Genomic DNA, 23,654 nt, shown 5'->3' with positions numbered 1-23,654 from the left:
AAGTTACTTAACAAAAATAACTTTTTATGATGATTTAGACATGACTCTAGATATTTTTATTGAACGTAGTTTGCACCTTTTATGAATCATTTTATGAAATTCATCCTAATTCCTTTATCAGCAAATTATACAGTTTTTACATGAAAAATAAAATTTCATTAAATTTTTTTGGGTGTTCAGACTAATTTTGTCTCAGTATTACAAACGGTATTTATAGATTACTTCAATTTCGTAATTTTACCGTTTGGAAATTATTTTCCTGAATGAATTGTTTGAAATTATATAAATTGTTTTTTCCTCATCAAGACAATGATTTTTTTAAGTCAAATTAATGGAAGATCCCTTTTGAAACAACTGCTTCTACATGAACATTGATCACCTTATTTGTACTCCAAACATTCGTTATAGAAATGAAACAGATATCATTGACAGTAACGTTACACAACGTAATATATGAAAAAGCATAAAAATTCACTTACATTTTTTAAAGTTGCACTTATCGAAGTTTGGCGTCAAAAATACTAGTCTTCAACGCCTCATCAGTACATCTTTGAACTTTTGTATAAAGATGAAGAAGAAAGCCAAAACGCTTTTTCCTCCAAAAAATATCCTCTCTCAACATTCTATGGCTAAGATTAAATCAAGTTTTTTTGTTCAATTTTATGTGGAAGTAGTTGTTCGAAAGGAAATTCTCTTCTAGTTTGTATCTGACAGAAACTTTACATGACTAATACATCTTTGTAAAAAGTTTATTTTGAATCTAATTGCATTCCATCCTTTCTTGGAAAGGACACTAATCGTGTCACTAATCGTGATACTAAGATGTATTTAGAGTTCTCGAAACTTGTAATGAGTGCAAAATATTCATTCCAATTGAAAAACGAAAGATTTCATCGAAATATTCCACCGCTAACATTATTTTTCAAACTGGATTCCGAATAACCCCCCTCTCGCCGCCCTTGATCGATAATGAACTCCACCAATGGCTCTGTGGTGAAGGGCTTGGCAAAGATTCCCACCCAGATAACATTATGGCATACGCATTACGTGGGAAGATGTAAGATTTATTCTATTAATAGCATTCTGTGTTTTGTTCTCGGTCTCGTAACTTTTCCTTCGTGGGTCCGATGTAGAGAAAAAAAAACGGCTATTCGCCCGATAGCAGCCGGCAGACAGTAACGCATGGTCGGCGATGAAAGGGTTGGTGGAAGACGCTTTACAGCTGTTGGGGGGAGGAGTTGCGATAATTTGGTATCTATCTTCTTAATTGCGTACACGATTAGGATCATTTCCCAGATAAAGGAAATCTCTAGGAATCGCACGTTAAAAGACAAGACCTTGTTAATCCTTAACTCTCACAAGTTTCTATTTCTGAGGGTTGTAGTAAGTAGGGGAGCGATAGCTGGTTAACGGAAGACAGACAGACAAACTATGCTGGATTTTAAAGTAGCCTACTACTACTACATGGGCTCATTCATTTCGTCAGTTCAGACTTCCATTGTCTAATATGATATAAATTGATTTGAACTCCCTGAAAATAAAAAAGATTAGCTGAAAAAACAATTTTATTAAGCAAAAAACTGAAATTACAATGAAATAACATACAAGCAACAACCAAAAAAATACAAAAAAATTGAACTATCAACACGAGCTGCAAAATTATTACACCAAGTTACTTCACGATGTTTCGATTGTTAGTATCCACAATCGTCTTCGGGTGATAACTGAACTTATTCCTTCGAGATTTGACTATTTATAGGTCATTCGACTGCTTTCACCTATCCCCTCTTCCTTCTTTCCGTTTCATTGGTTTTTAGCGGAAGCTGACCGTTTGGCGAGAGTTGGTCGTATTCCGCTTGATTAGAGGTTTCCATATGTTACGTATCTCTACGCTAGCTTGGCTAAATGCGTTGTTGGACAACATAAATGCGGCTTCTTTAAATTTTCTCCTAAACCAGTGTTTCTCCTTACAGATGATTTCAGCTTGAGCCCACTTGATGTTATGTTGATGAGTTCAAACATGCTCTGCTATTCCGGATTTGCTGTGTGTGTTTTTTGTACTCGGCAATACAAACTTTCAATGGCCTCTTAGTTTCACCGATTTATGATTCTCCGCACTCGCAGGGTATCCGGTGAATGCAATTCTTGGAATCGCAGTCCGCGTTTGGTGGCCTGGTTTTCGTGAGACTGCTACGGATAGTGTTCCCAGATCTGAAGCAGGTTCTGATGTTATACTTGGACCCAATCCTTCTTATCCTTTCCGACAATCCTCTCATGTAGGGAAGTACAAGTACTGGTTGTGGCGGCTTCTCTTCCTTGTGAAGCTCTTGCTGTCTTCTAGCTAAAGCGTGTTCCACCAGCATTTTGGAGTAAGAGGTCATTTTTGATGATGCCTAGTTCCTTTTCGAGACCTTTTTTTGTACTAGGCATCATCAAAAATGACCTTCAACGTAATGGTTACTCCAAAGTGATGGTGGAACAGACTTTAGCTAGAAGACAGTCAGTGGCCTTAGTGATTTTGTGAAAGAAGTTCGTGCGTACGACTGTCAAATACAGAATCTGTTTTCTTCATAAGCAGAGATATGTGTGTTGTAATTTGGTTTACCATAATGCTTTCTGTTCGTAATGAATCTAAGTTTATTCAGTTATACACATTTGTATTTTTACTACTCAACACTGAAAGGTTAGTTCTAGTATCGGGGCTAAGTGTGACGTTTGCTCGGGGCAGGTTGTGATTTGTTACAATTTGATTTTTTTTCTAAATTCACTCATGTGTTGGATTTATATCTAAATTTTCTTTGTCAAGAATATGGAATGTAGGTGAGATAGGTAAGACAACAATGCAGAAACCTCAAAAAAGTTTGGCTCTGAAAGAATCCAAACAAGTTGGTTCCATTACTTCAACAGAGCCTCTTGTTACTTTCTGCGTTGCAGCAAATAGTGGGAAACTCGGTACCTTCTAACGAATTAAATATAGGACATGGACCTCCAGATTGCATCAGTTCTGAAAATTCGAGTGACTGGATAGAATAGTTTGATGTACCAGTTCAACTGAATGAACAACCATGTATTGAAATGCATCACCTTGAATAAAATTTATAGTGTCTACAATTATTATCACGGATAGAATCATGTGAATGTTGTGAATCATCCCCAGAAAAAAATTACACCGGCCGCCGCTGGTCGACCTAAATCGATTGTGACATCGCGCTCTACTCGACTTGCGCTTTGCGATTGTTCTAGAAGTCGCGTTGCTTCGAAACACTTCTAGCAACTTTCCAAACGACTTCGAGTTACTTCCATTGCCATATATAAACAATACTAATACACAGATAGAGGAAGTTTAGTCGAAAGTGCAGTACAAAGCGATCTAATGAGGCGATATACATTCGAATATTAATTTCAAGTTTCAGTTAAAGTGTTTGTGTTTTTTTGTCAGTGAAGCAGAGAAATGAAATTTTGTTAAATTGTACAGTATAGTTAATTATTGTCAAACCCACGGTTAAAACGTAACATTTATGTTTATCAAAGTGCATTAATTTAATCATGGGCGATGTTCGAACAAACTGAAAATAAACAAAAACAAGCAAAAAGGATCAAGTGATGCACGCAACAAAAAGCAATTTCTGCATCCATCTAATTGCATTTGAAATATTCAAAATGGACGACCGTCAAGACGAATGAAATGAAACAATATTGGTATAATAACAGCGTGCAAAATACAATTGTGTGAGAATGCCGGCATTGTTCAAGTTCGTAGCGATGATTCTCATGAACTCTCTCGTACTTCATCTTAATATCGCCAATAATTTGAAATTAGAAACACACAGATGCGAGGAGGAATTACGTGAAACAATGGAACTATACTAAACGTATAATTTAATGGCATAATGGCAGTTTGATACGCTTACATCGCGTTAGTCTCTCATGTGCGTGCCAACCAAACGGCTAATGATAATAATTTGATATAAAAAAAGTTGTACGCTTGAAGATAACACCTCGGTGTTAAACTAATTATTATATTCAATTGTGTTTGGTATGTAGGTTGATGTTAGAATCAATTTGCATTTCACTTTGTCGATGCATGTGAAAACCGTTTAGAATTCTGGTGAACACTTTTACAAACAACAATAAACAAATGTTGGTTATTGTCACAGTTTAGTTATTCCCTTTCCCATTCATGTGTTCCACAAATATGTTTCATTTTGAAAACATTGTCTATGGACCGATGAAAGTATCTCAGGACTAATTTCAAATAACTTCATGAAATAGTGTATTTTTTAAGTAATTTCTTCCTCTTAGTTGGTTTTACTACTCGACTCCTACTACAGTAGGTACACATTCTGTATTGCTATAAATCGGTAGTATTTGACTACTGATTTAAAAAACTTCTGGAATGGGCTTAAAAACATTAGTGTCGTTCAGGTACAAGCATAATTAAAATATATGGAAGATCACAGAAACTGTACTTTTGACGATGAACGATGTAGTGTGGGTTAACATCTTCGAAGCCGTGTTCGCTATCAAGTAGTGACAGATTATCATGAACGGTTACTAGGAAGTATTTGCAATTTTTTTTCTCGAAATACAACCCAAGATAAAATACAGACATAAGGAAAATAAGACAATTTTGTGAGAATAAAAATCAATACATATAATGAAAGTGTAACTGATCGATGTCTGTTTTTCAACGTCAAAGTTACTGCGTTATATGAACCACTGAAGAGTCCAACTAGTCAGTAACTTGTGGTGTTCATAAATTTTTCCTATAAACTGACTAATCAATGGAAAAAAATAAGTTTCTATACTCAGCTTTTGTCAGATAGTTGATGTTTCGAAAAATAAACCTTCTCCGTCTTCAAAACTCAAAAAAATTCACTTGTGAATAGCGCCCCAACTGCAAACAGCTAATGGCTTGACCACATGTCACGCCATTATATCAAGCTCGGATCGACTCGAAGCTCAGCTCAAATGCGAGCTGCATTTACTCGAGCCCAAGCCGGATGGTCTCGAGCAGAGGAAAAGGGGTTAGGCCGAGATTTGACTTGAGCTCGACTTCGCTCGATTTCGAAAAACTTTGACTAGAATAGAAAAGAAGAGGCAATGAACATTACTAAAATATGGCTACCTGTCCTTAAAGGTACACAAACAAGATCAGGTAATCCAACCCCAAGCCCATTATTAATAATGCGAAACCAGAGTCAAATATCAGCATCATAGTTAATATGGTCGGAACGATGGGAACAACAACACGGGCACCACTTGTGATTCACTGTTTGGAACCATTGGTGTAGTAATGAGTATCAACCAACACCAACATCTCGACACGTGTTTCAATCATCAAGTGATCATCTTCAAGAGGAAGATTGAACTAAATCTACATACATATACCTACCTCTGCTAGGTACCAGCGTCTTAATTGTCTTGAAATTAATATCACAATGTTGCCTTATCCACTTGCTATACAGTAAACTATTGGATATTGGTCCAGCATCGGAGAAAATCAGCTTCTCCCTGATTTATACACCAATATCAAATCCTTCAGGCAGAAAATAGTACTATTTCAATCGCAATTACGTAAAAAATGTCTCACACATTTTGAAACATGTGAAATATTCAGCCACACTACAGAGACTGAATTTCCCGTCAATTTTGCAATCGAAACTTTGAGTGCTATGAAGATAAATTTTGATACTCGATTTTCAGATTTTGATGTCATTGCGAATGAAATCAAGCTTTTTCAAAATCCTTTTGATTCTGACATTGAAACCCTGGCTCCGGAAGTCCAAATGGAAATTATTGATTTGATAATTTGCATAAATTTGCTCGTGGGTTGTTTTGTGTTTTTGGTACTACTTACTTGTGTGAGAAAACGTTTTCCAAGATGAAGTACACAAAGAATGTTTACAGATCTCAATTAACCGATGAGCATCTTAAATCTCTTTTGATAATTGGTACAAGTAAAATTGATCCACAACTACAAATGTCGGTGGAAAATCACAATTAGATAAATCTCATTAGTGTTTTTGTTTTACTGTGATTCATTTCAATTATTTGTTAGTTATTATTATGCTTAAACTTAGATACTTAAGTTAAGTTTTCTTTGTCATCATTTCTGTCGTTAAGTTTTACCTTGCAAGTAAATAAAACCGAGTAATTATCATTCTGTGTTTTCTTCTTCAACTTATCACAGCAATAGTAACAAAAATTAGGTAATCATTGGCTGTCGCGGGCCAGATTGATGACAGTAAATCATTGGCTGTCGCGGGCCGGATTGATGACACTGGCGGGCCCTCGAGAAACCGTTACTGACTGCTATCCTCTGTATTGTCACTTTTTCTTTTGTAAACCTCTCATGTGTGAGAGGAAACGTCAAAAGACGATGCACTAAAAAATTCAACCCAACACGTTTGTGATGTCCACAATGATGTGAACTGTCAGGAATATCCTGCAAGTGCTTGTTTCTTTCCTAAATACATCTTATTCTAACTTTTCACATTGTCTTCTCATAACCAATACGTCAAGAAATGGAAGTTGTCCTTTATTTTCTAACTTATACGTGAATTTTGTTGATGGAAGTCTGTCATTTGAAAAGGAAACCAAGTTCTCAATATTCGATTTTTTGTTGTCGAATATCGCAAATACATCACCCACATACCTCAGCCATATCCTTGGGAAATACTTTGACGTTTCTTTAGTTTTCTTCTCGAATCTGCTCATGAACAGGATAGCCAGGTAGGGGGACAATGAGTTACCCATAGCCATTCCCACCTGTTGTTCATAAAAGCAACCTTCTACCTGGAAGCGGTTTTGTTTCATACACGAATTAGAGAGAAACGAATTCATCAATTTCGTTATTATTGGAATTATTTTTCTTCAGTAATTCCCTGACGCTAAATGCACACACACCGATTTTGGACGGCCGATTTTATACCGGTCGTCCAAATTCCAATAGTGAACCACATGTGGGTACGGACCTGGCACACACGCCGACCGGTGATCGGCGTCGATTACCGGTAGGTATGTGTGCAAGGTCCCGTTCCTACATGTGGTTCACTATTGGAATTTGGACGATCGGTATAAAATCGGACGTCCACAATCGGTGTGTGTGCAATTAACCTGAGGTATAGTAAAGTCTGTGGAATTGGGACGCTAGGAAATAAAGAACTAACACCAAAGAAAACTAAATTCTCACCTTCTTGCAGAATGATGTTTTTTGTATGTTGTATGAAATCTAAGGAGTTTTTGAATCTTAAACCTGGTTCTGCAGTAGGCAAGCTTTCAAATTCCTCAGCGAGCCAACTCGGGCACTGCGAACGTTACAATATCGACTTTGATGTTATCTACCGCAGTAGTAGACGAAACATCAAGCAAAAAAAACCTGCAGACTACGGCCAAAAATCCCGGAAAACAGCTTTTACAAAGAATAAATATTTTCGATATTGTTGTAGGTCATGTAGAAAATCCAGCCGGATGCAATTATCAGCACCACTCGATGATCCTGAACTATGACTTTCATTGGCTTCAAAGAATCACCAAAAGTGAACTAATACGCTTAGTACAACTTGGATTCACAAGTGCAGAAATCCAATCGCCATTCCCCCTTTTTATCGATAGATATGCTCCAAGACAGACTTCGGGGCATCTGTTCTTTCATTATCGTCCAGCGAGAATCTCTACAAATCCACTTCGAAACCCAGTAATTATCTCCATTTCCACGAGAACGAATTAGGAAAACAAACGAGAGACGTTCAAAGTTCTCCTCGTTATCTTCGGTGGCCGAGCAAATAGTCTCCGGAGAGATTTTCCGATTTCTGGTTTAACCGTTCGAGAAATATTTTACGAATTTCCATAGCTGTCGCAGGTCTGGGAGAAGGAAATTTGCATTTTTCAAAGTTTTGCGAAAGCGAACATTGTATTTCTCATAGATTGAATTTGCTTCATTGCCTCGACGTAAAAAGAGAAGTGGGTTTTCGAAACTTTTAGAGCGCACCGACGACAAATTGGCAAACAGTCTTCAATGATCGTGAACTTAAAAAAGAACAGGACTTTTTTTCGATGAATGCTATGAATGTGACCATTAAAATATTTCAGCAAACAAAATCAATTTATATACAATCAAGTAGAAGGAATTTCTTTAATTTTTCCAATTCTAACAACAAATATTGATCTGATGAGAAGTGAAACAGATGTCCATCATGAAATTTGATATAAAGGTCCAATTACTTCCGCACTCAATCTGGATCCAGAGTTACAGGTAAAAACACTCGTTTTCAACTCCTCATCAGCGGTGGTTTGAGGAGTTTGCATGTTTTCTGATATTTGAAAACATCGGAAACATCTCTCTTTCCAAAACAAGTAGTAGGTAGGTCCCCAACTGCAACCCGAGAAGGTTTTTTGTAGCCCATACCAAATAAGACCATCAGTTCAGATGACAAAAGTGAAAGTCTACCAAACACTGAAAACCTGATTCGGTCGGTGGGGAGACAGGCGAAAATAATGTGATGTGGTGTTTAATTATCTACCAGACATTTGGTGATTCAGACGACAGTCTAAGTAGACAACGTAGAGTTTATAAATGCCTTAGAATGTACCAATTCTAGAATAGAGTAGGTACTATCTTGTCTTCTCCTAACATTTTCTTCTGGTTATCAAGCACTCTTATCGTGCATACCATTAAGTTGAAGTGTGTCTAGGCAATCAACTATATCCAGATGTTCTTATCAGCCTTGTTCTAAATTGAGAGGGCATATTTTTAGGAGAGATACATTTTTGGGAAAGAAAGGTTTTGGTTTTCTACTTCTCCATCTTGAAGAAAAAATGTGGGAATCTTCCAAAGAAAGGAAGGAAGCAATGTAGCAATCAATTTCTAACATTGAAATCAAATATAACATATGAGGGTTCCAATGATATCAATTATCTTTCTTCTTTGAATTATTTTTCCATTCCAGCAAGAGGAGGAAATAGAATTGAAAGAAACTGTATACCATGTTGAAAAAATGCGCTACCTTACAGGTGATGGAAAAATCTGTGCAAATTATTCAGAACAACAACTACTTGAAATCTCAGGAGTAATACCAAGAAGTACCAATGTGGAGGAAATGATTGGATTTTTATTGCCTTTTTTGGGTTTTTCAACTCCTGCAATCTGAAAAATACAACAGTTATAATGGTGAACTTCATACAGATGTCGAAAAACCAAACTTTGACATCGAGAACGTCTTGACTCAAAATGAACAAAAAACACTGCTAGACGGAGCCAGATTTTAACCTCCGGTGTGTTACGATGATCATCTGTATGATTTCTTAGCCTTTTTTATTAACACGCTTTTATTAGCTTCACCTGTATGTATGTATGTTTGTTTGTTTGTAACTCTCAAGTTCGGGATCTGTATTTGACAGAATTATCGACATTATTGCTTGATCTATTCGCGGGCAGATGGCGCTGAACGTAACCTCCTTGATATAATTCGAACTCACTTTACATATATTTCTTTATTTGAAATATTTTTTTTTATTAACACGCGCGACTGCTGCCTTATTTGTAACCCTCCTCTACACACCTGCTGCCTTCATTGGGCTTGGTAGCTGATTTTCAGGCTCTTTCTCCGGAATCAGAAAATATCAATGGTCATTTTTCTAAACAATATACGGCTGATTGATCCCAAAGTTTAGATAAAATAAATATAGTTTGAAAATACTAAAAACACGCTTTCAAAGAATATCGAACTAAAAATTTAAAAATATTTTTTTTTAAATAAGCTTAAAACAATAACGAACGAAAAATACTAGTATGAGATGTACCCCCTTTAAGGGGCTGCATCTCAACAAGGGATGCTCCAAAGAAATTTCTTTAAATGAAAGATCCTATCTTTTTTTCGATGAGGAATCACCTCCTTGAATGTTTTACACTTATTCAGTTACACCCTGTATTTATTTGATATGCAAAATTATTTAAATATGATCAGTATCTGATAAATACACCTTCAAACAAACTGATAAATACACTTTCGCAGTAACTTATTAGGGTGAACTAAAAAGTTTGCCTTTTCTATAACTGTATGAAGTTCTGCGTTACAATTTTTCAGATAGTGGAAGGTCAAAAAAAAGACGATGACATTTTTTTGCAGATAACTGCATGTTCTACGACTTTCATATGACATTTTGTGAGTCATCGTAGTAGTTCATGAGCATTGAAAGAAGTTTCTCGACGTTCGCCTTCGGTTTATGTCGTTAATCATCGACCATTTCTCTCAAGTAAAATAATATACCTTTTCCATGACCTATATCAAAAAAAATTTAAAATAAGATTCATTTATGTCCATAATAACAGTAATCACCCATTTTCATAATAACACGTAATAAAAAAGCAGTTACTTGATTTGATTTCGGACATCTTTAAAATTGAGCGATTATATTTGAACAAAACTGCAGTCGGTATGAATTGAACCCAGGATCATTAGTTTTCAGAGTTCAACCACTGCTCGTTTCATTTAGTGTGATATCCGCATACTTCATTTCGAAATGAACTGTCAGTTCATAGTTTAATCATGACGTTGGTAATATATTTTGAAGTAGGTGAATTTTCAAAGCTTACACACTGGCGAATAAAAATAATTCAACAGTAACATATTTGGCGCATTTTCCGAACTTTTTTCAACAGTCATAGAAAAATTTCTTTCCTCAATTCCAAATTGTCAAATATTCCTGACAAGAATAACTAACTAGTGGAAAATCTGTTTTCTATGTTGATGATATACACTACCTTGCACTGACGAGTGGCCAAACAGCCCGAAACCGGTCTGCAAGTGTGTTCCGATAATTGAAAATCTATTGCGGCAGTTGTATCGCCAACAGCATATGCAGGAATAACTTCAGTGAAGAATCCTGCACTGACACCTGTCGGATATAATCCAACGCCCTTCGTGGTATTAGCCAGGGGAGTAGTTGTTTTCTGATAGGTGTCAGTCCATTAACCTACTGTGTAGGGTGTTGAGACTGGCCTGAACGAATTGTTCTTTTAGATGATTTGATTTATAGCCAGTCTTCAAGTATGCCCACTGACTATACGTGAAAGATTTCTTTCCTTTTACGAGGAATTGGGCAAATTTGGATATGCAGTTGGTTACCTCGTTCACAGGCAGATGGAGCGACGACAAACCTGTTGTTTGTTGTAGTCTTCAGCTTAGTTCGAGGAATGATACTCTGACGGAATTCGATTTTCAATTATCGGAAATCATCGACTTTATGTTGATGATATACACTACCTTGCACTGACGAGTGGCCAAACAGCCCGAAACCGGTCTGCAAGTGTGTTCCGATAATTGAAAATCTATTGCGGCAGTTGTATCGCCAACAGCATATGCAGGAATAACTTCAGTGAAGAATCCTGCACTGACACCTGTCGGATATAATCCAACGCCCTTCGTGGTATTAGCCAGGGGAGTAGTTGTTTTCTGATAGGTGTCAGTCCATTAACCTACTGTGTAGGGTGTTGAGACTGGCCTGAACGAATTGTTCTTTTAGATGATTTGATTTATAGCCAGTCTTCAAGTATGCCCACTGACTATACGTGAAAGATTTCTTTCCTTTTACGAGGAATTGGGCAAATTTGGATATGCAGTTGGTTACCTCGTTCACAGGCAGATGGAGCGACGACAAACCTGTTGTTTGTTGTAGTCTTCAGCTTAGTTCGAGGAATGATACTCTGACGGAATTCGATTTTCAATTATCGGAAATCATCGACTTTATGTTGATGATATACACTACCTTGCACTGACGAGTGGCCAAACAGCCCGAAACCGGTCTGCAAGTGTGTTCCGATAATTGAAAATCTATTGCGGCAGTTGTATCGCCAACAGCATATGCAGGAATAACTTCAGTGAAGAATCCTGCACTGACACCTGTCGGATATAATCCAACGCCCTTCGTGGTATTAGCCAGGGGAGTAGTTGTTTTCTGATAGGTGTCAGTCCATTAACCTACTGTGTAGGGTGTTGAGACTGGCCTGAACGAATTGTTCTTTTAGATGATTTGATTTATAGCCAGTCTTCAAGTATGCCCACTGACTATACGTGAAAGATTTCTTTCCTTTTACGAGGAATTGGGCAAATTTGGATATGCAGTTGGTTACCTCGTTCACAGGCAGATGGAGCGACGACAAACCTGTTGTTTGTTGTAGTCTTCAGCTTAGTTCGAGGAATGATACTCTGACGGAATTCGATTTTCAATTATCGGAAATCATCGACTTTATGTTGATGATATACACTACCTTGCACTGACGAGTGGCCAAACAGCCCGAAACCGGTCTGCAAGTGTGTTCCGATAATTGAAAATCTATTGCGGCAGTTGTATCGCCAACAGCATATGCAGGAATAACTTCAGTGAAGAATCCTGCACTGACACCTGTCGGATATAATCCAACGCCCTTCGTGGTATTAGCCAGGGGAGTAGTTGTTTTCTGATAGGTGTCAGTCCATTAACCTACTGTGTAGGGTGTTGAGACTGGCCTGAACGAATTGTTCTTTTAGATGATTTGGTTTAAACTTTCAAGCCAGTCTCGGATATACCTACAAATAAGGTTGAACGGACTGATAACTATCAGAAAATAACTACTCCCTTGACTATTACCACGAAGGGCGTTGGATTATATCCGACAGGTGTCAGTGCAGGAATCTTCACAGAAAATTTTCTGCATATGCAATTGGCAATACAACTGAAAGAGTGTACCTTCAATTTTGGAAGATTCCTGCACTGACGCCGGTCGGATATAATCCAACGCCCTTCGTGGTATTAGCCAGGGGAGTACTTGTTTTCTGATAGGCTTCAGTCCATTCAACCTACTGTCTAGGCATATCCGAGACTGGCTTGAACGTTTAAAGTTCATTTCTTTAGATTTGTTTACTACCAATCTTCAAACATAGCCCACTGACTAATAAGAAATCTTTTTCTGATGAGAATGTTACTAAAGCCAAAAAATATCCACTTCGAAAATTTCTCTTATATAAAGGCACTCACCTTCTTAACGAAAAACCTCCTGTAACATTTCGCCGTGTCGTCTGTTTCGAACTTAGCCCTCCAAGTCGGATGGGGAACGATTGGCATCCCCCTATGGTCGAAGTGTTCTTCGTGATCCAACCCGTCGACCCAGTACCCTTTGGGGGGGATAACTATCATGGGGTAGGGACCGGGTCGGGAGAGTACCTCCTGCAACAACCTCTTCGACTGAGTGGGTTGTTGGGGAGAGGAGGGAGGAGTTTGCAGGGAGGGGGTAGGGATAGGAGAGACTTTGACGTTGTTGTTCGTCGATAATCGCTCATCTTTCATATCCTTCTCCGAAGTCTGGCTCTGTTGCCTCGAAGCGGGAGGAGGCTGAAAAGAAAGGAACTATTAATGATAGTGAAACAATAGATAATAATCATACAAAAATACTCCTGAAACTTTTGAATATTTATAATTTCAAAATGTATCTGCATAGTTTCTGTAGCAGTAGATGTCTTTGTCAAATCAATATAAGTTTCATCTTCAATTTTGAAATGTTTCAATCTTTAGTTATGTACAGGGTGAGTCACCAAAATTCTCTCTGTCCATTGCTATCAGAGGAAACAATTTTTCGAAAGTTGAGATTCCCGAAATTATCATAGTGATGACTAACTATTCCTAAAAAAATCCACTTGATTTCTGTAGACATGCGGGTGGTGAATTAAATTATCGATATGACTGCGAAAAAAAATTGAACAATTCGAAAAATTGTTTTCCCTGAAAGCAATCGACCGAAGGAATATTGTTGATTCACTCTGTACCATTAGTTTAGGAGATATTACTGTACTTAAGGTAGCTGCTTTCTTCACAGGCTTTCCTGCAAGCCGAGCTATTTATCGAGAAAGTATGTCTTAATAACTGGTTATACATTTATGTGTCCATACCTGTTTCACTTTGCACACCAAGTGCAAGAGTTTCGACAGCAACTGCCTCGTATAACTATATACAGGGTGTTTCTTAATGATATGCGAATTGTCAACGGTGTTAATCATGAGCCATGGTTCAAAAAAGTTCCGTTACGAAAATACGATGTGTTGAAGTTTTGAGAAAAAAATGAACGGTATTATATTCCGAAACCATTTGTGAAATTTTAGTGATATTCGGTACGCAGTGACAGTTGATGAAAGTTTATATTATTCAATAAAAAAATTAATTTTCAACTCCGATATTCAATGTAATTTCCGTGTTAATGGCCGAACATATGAGACTGTTGAATTGGATATTTTTTTTGTATCGAAAAATATGCTGTTTTATCAAGTGTTACTGAAGTAAGATCGAATTCAATACAATAACATTTTTCAATAATTTCTCGGACAAAAGAAGGGTTTTTATTTTTCCACTCAAAAACTATGTATCTTAGGAAAAAACCTTAGGGACTTTTTTATCCCAAATTAAACGAGGGGTTCAAAAATGAATTTTATGTGAGGAAAATTTATAGGCGTATAATTTTTTTCTTCAAAAATATTGAAGTCAATTCCCGTACCAACGCCACTGGTTGAAAAATATAAACTTTCAGCAATACTATTTTTTTAATTTTTATATAATGAATCTCATGATTCAACAACTACAAATCTTTTTATTAAGGAGTGTGTAGTTATCAAAAAAATCTATTAAAGATAAGTGTACTATGCGACCTTATTTCTTCATAAGTATATTCATGTTAATCTAGTTCATACCGTTGTTTTATTTCCATTATTGCAAAAACTGTTGTTTCATGTATGCTCGTATACAATATAATATGTAAATAATAGTGTCTACCACATGCTAGTGAAAAATGGGTCGAAATCGAAATTAATGTCCAGTTGTCGGACAATAATAATCTTCACGTCGATTAAACTTGACACGCACAGTATCACCTGCTTCAGAGATGAACGAAACAGAAATCTAATCACGCAAATTAGAAACTACGATGGTCCCCAGATGTACAGTTACTCTTAGATTATTGTTATTGACTGTAAGTAAGTCAGTCGGTCGTGCTTAAAGTCTGTCGTTTGAACTTGTTCTTGGGAAACATTCATAATGGCAGTGGTACTCAAGTACAAACAGTACAGTCAAATTGAACAAAAAAGTCCAAACCCAGTAAGCGAAAAGAAAGTGCTGCAAAGGGGCGATATTTCGGTTAGGATTAACTCTCCATTTTGTTATCAGACAAAATGGTAAACTTCCTTTCCTTAATGTAACGTTTGAAAAATTGTCATATCATATTGAAAAAATTGTTTATCGAAATGATTCACACACTATAAGATACCTCCACAACACATAAAACCATCATGCAAGTGTCAAAAGTGATATAATAAAGTATATACTTGTAAAAGAGTTGGAATGGTTACGATCATAAATTCTACAACGAATGCAATTCAACAACCACCAATCCAACAACCACCAATCCAACAACCATCGATTCAATAACCACCGACATTTTTCTCAAATAACGTCGTGGTTTCTATTCCTGGATGATCTCCGAAAAGATAAATCGGTTTGGCAAAAGATGCTGGAACTCTTTACAAAACAAAAAAATACACGAAGATCAATAGTCACATATACAAAACCCCACAACCCAGAAAAACCAAAAATTGGATTTATAACACTGAATTTTTTTAAAGTCAGTAAATAATTTTGATATATTTCTTTTATCAACTCACTTCTGACATGTGTACAGGAAGTTAGTGAATAAGAAGACTTTGAGAAGGAAAACAGAAAAATATACAGTATACAGAATGAGACACGGCCAGTGAGAAATCGGCACGAATTTAGGGTCTGTGTTAGAAAGAGAAATTATTCGGAAAAAAGAAATGCACACAAAGCTGTACTAATTCTGTGTACTGTAGTTGATTGTCTAGTTTAGGTCCCAGCGCACTTTTTGAACCTATAATATGAATAAGAATGTTTAATAGCACAATTAAAATATAACCAGACTAATCTAACCCCTAACCTAACCCCTAACCTAACCTTCAATTACTAGTACTATTATATTGACTCGCTAAACCTAACCTAACCTCAATATAATATATTAATTTAATATTATTACTAGTAATTAGAGGTTAGATTAGGTTATGTAAGTTTAGTCTGGTTATATTTCAATTAAGCTATTAAACACTCTTATTTTTATTGTAGGTTCATAAACAAAAGTGCCCCGTGACCTGCGCCGGAACCTACACTAGTCCATGCCCATTTTCTATTTCTGAAGATGGATTTTGGCCTCAAAATGTTAAGGTAAGTGCCTATAGACTTCTTAGCTTTTTTATTAATAGGCAAAATTTGGAAATACAAGTCACTGATGACGGGCACATTTTTCTTTGTAAAAAATATATTTATTCTACGCAGTACCTAACTCATCTGGATGAAGGAAAAGCAATTCTCACATCTGTATAGAGTTTTCCATTACAGATTGTTGAAAGAGAAAATTCACAAAGAGGTAAATTAAAACACTTTATGCCTTTTAGTTCAATTTTAAACAAGTCCAAAGATGCTATTGTGGTGGTGCGGTTTTGTATATAAGCTGTATGATTTTGGACTACAATGAGATACTCTTGATCGTGGGTATATGTGATTTCCGTATATGCAATACTAACGAGCCGTCCCGGCTCCGCACGGGTGTAATGCTGATACTAAATACAGGGTGTTCCAATCAAGTCGGCACCATAACCAACTCCGTTGTTATTGATACTACGAATTCGGTTAAATGGGCAAACTAGTAGCATTATTAATGGCCTTCTCCACGATGAAAATAAAAAAAGTTGTAAAATATTTCATAAAATTATATTTTTTTGAATGGAAGACCACATATTCTATCATGCATTTCGATTCGTCATAACATTCTCAATATTACCTATCTTCATAAAATTGAAAATGAATGACTCATGTGGAAATATTATTTCACAAGCACGACATTTTCTTTGTTTCCGGCACCAAGTAGCCCATTAAAAATGCTACTAGTTTGTCCATTTAACCGAATTCGTAGCATCAATAATAGCGGAGTTGGCAATGATGCCCACTTAATTGGAACTCCCTATATGAATGTGATGAAAAGGTCACTCAATTTTATGAACTCGTTTTTTTTCCCGCGGCTAGTGCTCTAGTTGGAATATTTGAGAATCCTTTCTTATTGCACATCTACGTACAAAATTTCAGCCTCTGAAAATATAGCGGTAGGGAAAAACAGTGATGAAAAAGTAATTTTCATATGTAATCTCGCCCCTTTACCCCCATGGTGAGAAGAGGCAGTTGAAATATTTAGGAATGCTCACACCAAATTTTAGCTTCCTAGGACACACCAGTACGGAGAAACAGAGATAAATGAGTGAGTTAAAGTTAGTGACTTTCGCATTTATAAGTATAGATTCATATTTCCGTGGAATGAAAAAAAATATTCTGCGTGACTCAATGTCATTTCATTCCTTGATAATGCCAGATAACAACGCGAAACAACCTTGACATTCGAAGGATAATTTCATATTATCATATTTCATAATTCAAATAGGCATAATAAGCTCGGGGAATCGATAACACGCTTCAATTTTTTAGCTGGTTATCAAACATCGAACGCTCGGTTGCTGAGCTCTCATGGTTGATTGGAATGCGGAGTTATGGTTGGTTGGAATGCGAAAGAAATTTGATTTCCATCGGATTATGTAAAGCGGAGCATAATGTTGAACGCAACATAATAATAAAAAATTTATGGCTCAGTCAAAAGAGTTGACAAATAACAGGGTCAATTTAGCACGTGAGCACAGATATTTCTGAGATGAAGTAGAGGTGAAACCAAAATTTTGAATTTATTGTTTGAAATGGTACGAACTGCTTCGAGAGACATGGAAATTTCAGCGTATCTCTCTCAAAGCCTGGCCACGGGACACTCGCCGATGTGAATATTCGCGCGATGCAAACGGCGAAGCGTCTAGCGACTGAAACAAACGCATAGGAATGTACTTATGAAACCACGCGGAAGGGCGACCGGCGAAATGTACCGAGCGAATCGCGTGGGCGACTTACGGCGCGGCCGGCGAGCAAAACAAATGCATGAATCTGTACGGCGCGAGCCACGGAGTCGAGCGGTAGTCGCGGTGAATAGTGCAGTGATCAAACGAGTTTAGTTGTTTTCGCTGCGAAAAATGAACACCGAGACTATAATTGCTGAATAAAAGACTGATTAAAAAGTTAGAAATTCATTCTACCGTCAATTACAAGTTAGAAGTTGTTTTTTGTTTTAGTTGTAAGAGAAATTACTGTAATATAATTTGGATTTTTGCAATAAATAACATATTTAGGTATCTGAAAATGTATTCATTTCATGAAATAATAATATACAGTGTAACATTTAATCAGCTGATAATATTTTGGGCAAAGATAGTTCCAAATGAATTTTGTTATAAAAAAATCCGTTTGCGACCATTACTTTCTTGGGAAAAGTTGTTCATACTGATGGATAGTGTAGGTAATTCTCCAAAATATGATCAGCTAATTGAATATTATCTGTATACATAGGTATATAGATAAATACGTAACGTAGATTAATGTCAAAAACAATTTTTCAGCGGCACTTAAAATTCTCTTTGCATTAACTTTTTTCTCCAATTCTGGTTGAATATTCATAAGAATATAATCGAAAGTTTCAATACTAATTCTGGTGTACTCAAAAAATGTTTCTGGATATAATCTGTATTTCTCGTACTTCTTGTGGAATTCTCCATCTATACCCCGACTCTTATTCAAATCATGCACTCCACAATCTTTTCCAAATATTAGGTCTTGAACCAAAAAACTATTACTTTCTAAGCAATATCGAGATAATTTCGATTAAGACATTTCGCTGTCAGACTATTGGTCGCGACGGCGAACGGGACTGCCCGTGTCCTGCAAACGGTGTCACGCGAATGGTCGCCTCGCCCCCCGCTTCGTCGTTCGCACCGCCGATCCTCGTGGCCAAGCCGTTAGGCTGAGGGCATGAAAATGGCGACGGCCGAGCGATGGTGAAGCGACGCGACGACGAAACGGTGGCGATGCATACAACTTCTACAGCGGCCGCGCGGAAGCGACAGAAGCAAACTAGTCTGATTAGGTCGTTCGCGATTACAATAGTGTTGTTTAAAATTGACAATTTATCTCGTGTATTTTGTTAAAATCTGCTTGCTCTACGGGACACTAAAAATAGTCACCTTAGCTCGTAATAAAGGGTAGAAAATTCGCCAAAATTACTTCTTTCTTCATTTATTGAATGAACACCATCTCTAGGTGATAATAACTACGTTCTCATTAGTAGACTTGGCTCCAATAGTTCTCTTCGACGTGAACTTGGATTTCAATGATGCGACATGTTGCTCGCAACTCTACTCCAGCTCGACCGACCGACCGAAGTTTCCTGCCCAAGCAAGATACTCCTCATCACGCCGTGGTCGCCATCGCTCGGCCGTCGCGATTTTCGTGCCCCCAGCCTTAGGCTTAAACGACGACTTTCAGTCACCACTTCCTTTACTTTAGCGGTGTGGTGTTTAGTTGAGGTTGTTGATGGTCGACCAAAGCGAGGCAAATCGTCCACCACTTTTCGACCGCTTTTAAATGCACTGCACCACTCATTAGCACGCATTTTTGATGAAGTCGATTTCACCTAGAAGTCGTATGTGACATTTTCAGAGCTTCGGCATATGAAATTCCATTTGCAATGCAAATTTATTTGTTCGATATTTTTTTATCCATTGTGATAAAAAAATCGCAAATCGCGTTTGAGGTTCAATAACAAATTGAGTACTGTAAATGAACTAAATGACGGATGCCTCTCAAACTTCCAGTACATTCTTGACAGTATATTTACTAGATGTGTAGAGAAGTTCGCAGGCTAACACTAAGATGGCACTACTAGTATTAAATCCATATGGATTTTAGTTAACCTTAATCTTCAGAAGACAAATTACACAGCTGTGATTTTGACTGTTCATAAAACTTGTAGTAAAATGTTAAGGTCATAACAACAAACAATATTTAAAATCTGATACTCTTGCCAAGGCATACCAAAAACAAGAACATGGCATGACCCAGTATACGACCTAGTATACGAAGCGTGTAAAATTGGTTCGGCGTAACACAGTCACAATTCACAATGTATTATTCCATTCTCTGCTGAAAGTTACCTACAGAACAAGTTTAGTGAAACGACAATGTCGGTTTTAATTGAATTTCTGTAAACAAGTAGATTCGGATTGATAATGTCGGAACGGACATATTCAGTTACAGCGTATACCATACCTAAATTTATATTCTCGCCTTTGATTTACGAAATATCACGAGAGAATTTGCACGTGGTTTGCCACTCACTTGAATAAAATTCGAATAAAGGTTTTTTTTGAGTTTGAACCACAGAAATCTGACTAGATTAGGACGTATTTGTTCCAGGATTTGAAAATGTATTGAAGACATTAGCATCTAGTATTCCTATTCCCACTCAAGATAGTCTAGCAGTTCAATCAAAATTATGGTCTATGTATCTCAAGCCTGTCGAACCAGAAGAAATAGAAGAAATAATCAATATGTTCGATTCACGAAAAGCTCCACGATTCGATGGAATTACCATAAAAATGGTTAAAAAAGTTAAATCAGAATTAGCACCACTGAGAAGTAAATTGATAAATCTTTCTTTTTCAACAGGTTTGGTACCTTATAATGCTAAAATTGCCAAAGTAAAACCATTATTTAAAGCAGGTAAAAAAGAACAAATGACGAATTATAGTCCAATTTCAGTTTTACCACTTTTATCTAAGATTATTGAAAAATCAGTACATTATAGATTCGTTTGAATATCTTGAAAAAACAAAATTATTGTATGAGGGGCAATACGGATTTCGAAAAACTTGTGACACGGAGTCGGCAGTATTAAATGCCAAAACCTAATTACAGCTAGATTTAGATTCAAACAAAAAATGTGGAGTTCTTTCATTAGACCTGAAGAAAGCATTTGATATTGTGGACCATGAAATCCTGAAAATAATGCATAACATAGGTATCAGAGGTTTAGTTCATAATTGATTTCGAAATTATTTAATGAATAGAAAGCAATATGTCTATATTGGCGACATAATTAGTTAAAAAAATATGTGGGGTGCCGCAAGGATCAATACTTAGACCTGCTTTGTTTCTTATATATTTAAATTCTTTGGCAACAGTAAATTCATTTGGTAAGTTACAAATGTTTGCTGATGACACTACACTTATAATGGAAATAGTGTACAAGATCTCAAAATTAATATTTTGAAAGACCTTGATCAAATATCTTTATGGTTTCAATGCCATAAAATGACACTTAATTTTTAATGGTTTTTCATGTTCACATCAAAAAGTTTTATAGCAATTGATTCAAAAGATCCAATCAAATTTAATAGTGATTGATACATTTCTTGGTCTTATTCTAGATGAAAATGAATCATGGAGAAAACACATTGAAATAATGAGAAAAAAAATAGCTCCCATAATTGAAATTTTATTCAAAATAAAAAATGTTGTACCCCTAAAATACCCCTAAAAATTTTCATTAGTATATTCTAAAATTCAATATCTTATATCAGTATGGCAACAAACTCATTATTGAAATCAATTAAAAAACTTCAGAACAAAATTATAAGGTGTATATACAAGTTGAACTACAAGGAGCCTACAGTCAACTTGTATAAACCAAAACTATTAGATTTGTCATCCTTAACATAAATTCAAATTATGTATCTTCATTCATTTGGCCAAAAATAAGCTCAAACATTTAAATTTGACTTTCAAAATCAATGGTGACCAACACACTCATTTGCAAGATATTCAGGCAATCAGAAATCAATGAAAATGAAAGCAAATATTGGGCAAAATTTGAATTATTATAAAGGTATCAAATTTCACAATGAGCTCCCGAATGCTTTAAAAAAATTTAATAAATAAAAATTCCCGATTGAAATGAAAACATATTCAATGTTTGTTTAGATATATATAGATAGATTATGTGATGAGTACATTCATTTTCATGTTGATAATAATGTATAAGTGTGTATTTGTATGTATATTTATATTTTTTTTCAAGTTTCAGTTCTGATAAATCTTTTTTTGTGTGCTCTGTTCGTACTTAGTTATGTTAAATATTTACCAGGGTCACGGTGAATATATACACTTTGTTGAAAATTACACCAACGAAACTCTATTTCATTCCGGAACATTGGTGAAGTAATTTCTTATGCCTTTTTATTGCCCTAATGTGTTTCGAATGACCTTTAAACTCCCACCGAGTGAATTACTATCATTAGGTACCTCGGGATTAATTGCGTATCCTTTTCGAAGGGGTGTGTCTACGCCTTGACCTTTCCGTTTTTCGCATCGTGTAATTCGACCTCGAGCAAAAAGGGCACAAAACAAAAACCAGATGGATCAACCGTCTCATCAATTCGTTTTAGAGGCTGCCGCAATTTGTTAAACCGTTTTCTTGATGAATAGGACGAAATTAGTGTTTTTTCGTAATGAGAGAACGGGAATTGAATACGAAATGAATTCAAATATAGTATTCATTAATTGATGTGGTGTCCAAACTAAGACGAAGTGTTTCAATATCATCAGATTTCCAAAGCATAAAAGAATTCAACCGATTCGAAATATAAAAGTAAACAATTCGATATCTTATATTTCGTTGTTCAAAAGAACAGCAACAAATCTTTTATTTTGAATCAAATTATTATAGTATAGTGTTGTCAAGGTTGTGATTCTATATATTTTATCATAATTTTTCCTCATATGTTTAGTATAATTTCCGTACGCCACTGCAAGAGAGAGATAAAGGCAAAAACGTCAGTCATTTCTGAGTTAGGATCAAACATATTGTACATTAGCATAAGCATAAGCTTATGTTTGATCCTAACTATCATTAGGCTAATGTCAAAATATTCAAACAATGATTTACAAATATACAGGGTGATTCAAAAGTACTTTGACAAACTTCAGGAGGTAATTCCTCACAATATTCTAATATGAATTGTCCAAATAAATAAATGTCCGGAAACGCTTCGTTTCCAAGATACAGGATGTTGAAGTTTAATTTTTATTTTCGTTTTTTTCAAATAACTTTCGAAATACTGAACTTAATTAAACGAAACTTGGTAATAGGAGGTTTTTGAGATGTCGAATTCGAACCTGATGTTCTTATTGCTCTTACTCGTAGGGGGCGCCACCTACACGTCTTTTTATTTTTTAAAGATTCATAACTTTTTTGGGCGTACTTCTAGCACATTTTTCAGTAAAAAAATCGATTCCTCTATCATATCTACGTAAATAAGCTACCCTTGTTACTAGTCGCTGTAAGCAACCGTTTTCTAAATATTTGAACTTGAATACTTCAAGTCGATTATTTGATAATCGATGCTATTATGAATATTTTGCATTTTTCACAAGAATGCTTTGGAAATAAATTTGACGTTTGTGAGTAGTTTTGGTAATTACATATTTTGTGACAGTTAGACGTTTTGTTGAAGTTTCCGTAAGTAGAAGTAGAAAACACTTATTTTGAAAAAATGGATTATTTAAACAATAATGCTCATTTAGCCGATATGCATTTCGTTTATGGCCTTGCGGATGGCAATGCGCGCGAAGCAAGACGTATT

General features: G+C 36.1%; 1 protein-coding gene across 8 annotated transcripts in view; it reads right to left on the bottom strand.

Moving 5' to 3' along the window:
* Window positions 1–23,654, bottom strand: part of LOC111505570 (Rap GTPase activating protein 1) — a 923,489-nt gene that overhangs the window by 43,823 nt on the left and 856,012 nt on the right. For all 8 annotated transcript variants that reach the window (XM_074183125.1, XM_074183137.1, XM_074183140.1 and 5 more), the window contains one exon: window positions 13,018–13,371. In XM_074183125.1, the coding sequence (XP_074039226.1) occupies window positions 13,018–13,371 (354 nt within the window). The remainder of the gene's footprint in view (window positions 1–13,017; window positions 13,372–23,654) is intronic.

The sequence above is a fragment of the Leptinotarsa decemlineata genome, unplaced genomic scaffold, assembly GCF_025532065.1.
Source record: "Leptinotarsa decemlineata unplaced genomic scaffold, Ldec_3_MD MMD2_P_RNA_scaffold_2, whole genome shotgun sequence".
NCBI classification, from domain to species: domain Eukaryota; kingdom Metazoa; phylum Arthropoda; class Insecta; order Coleoptera; family Chrysomelidae; genus Leptinotarsa; species Leptinotarsa decemlineata.
Note: the sequence above shows the minus strand (reverse complement) of the source record. Positions and strands in the feature narration are given on the sequence as shown.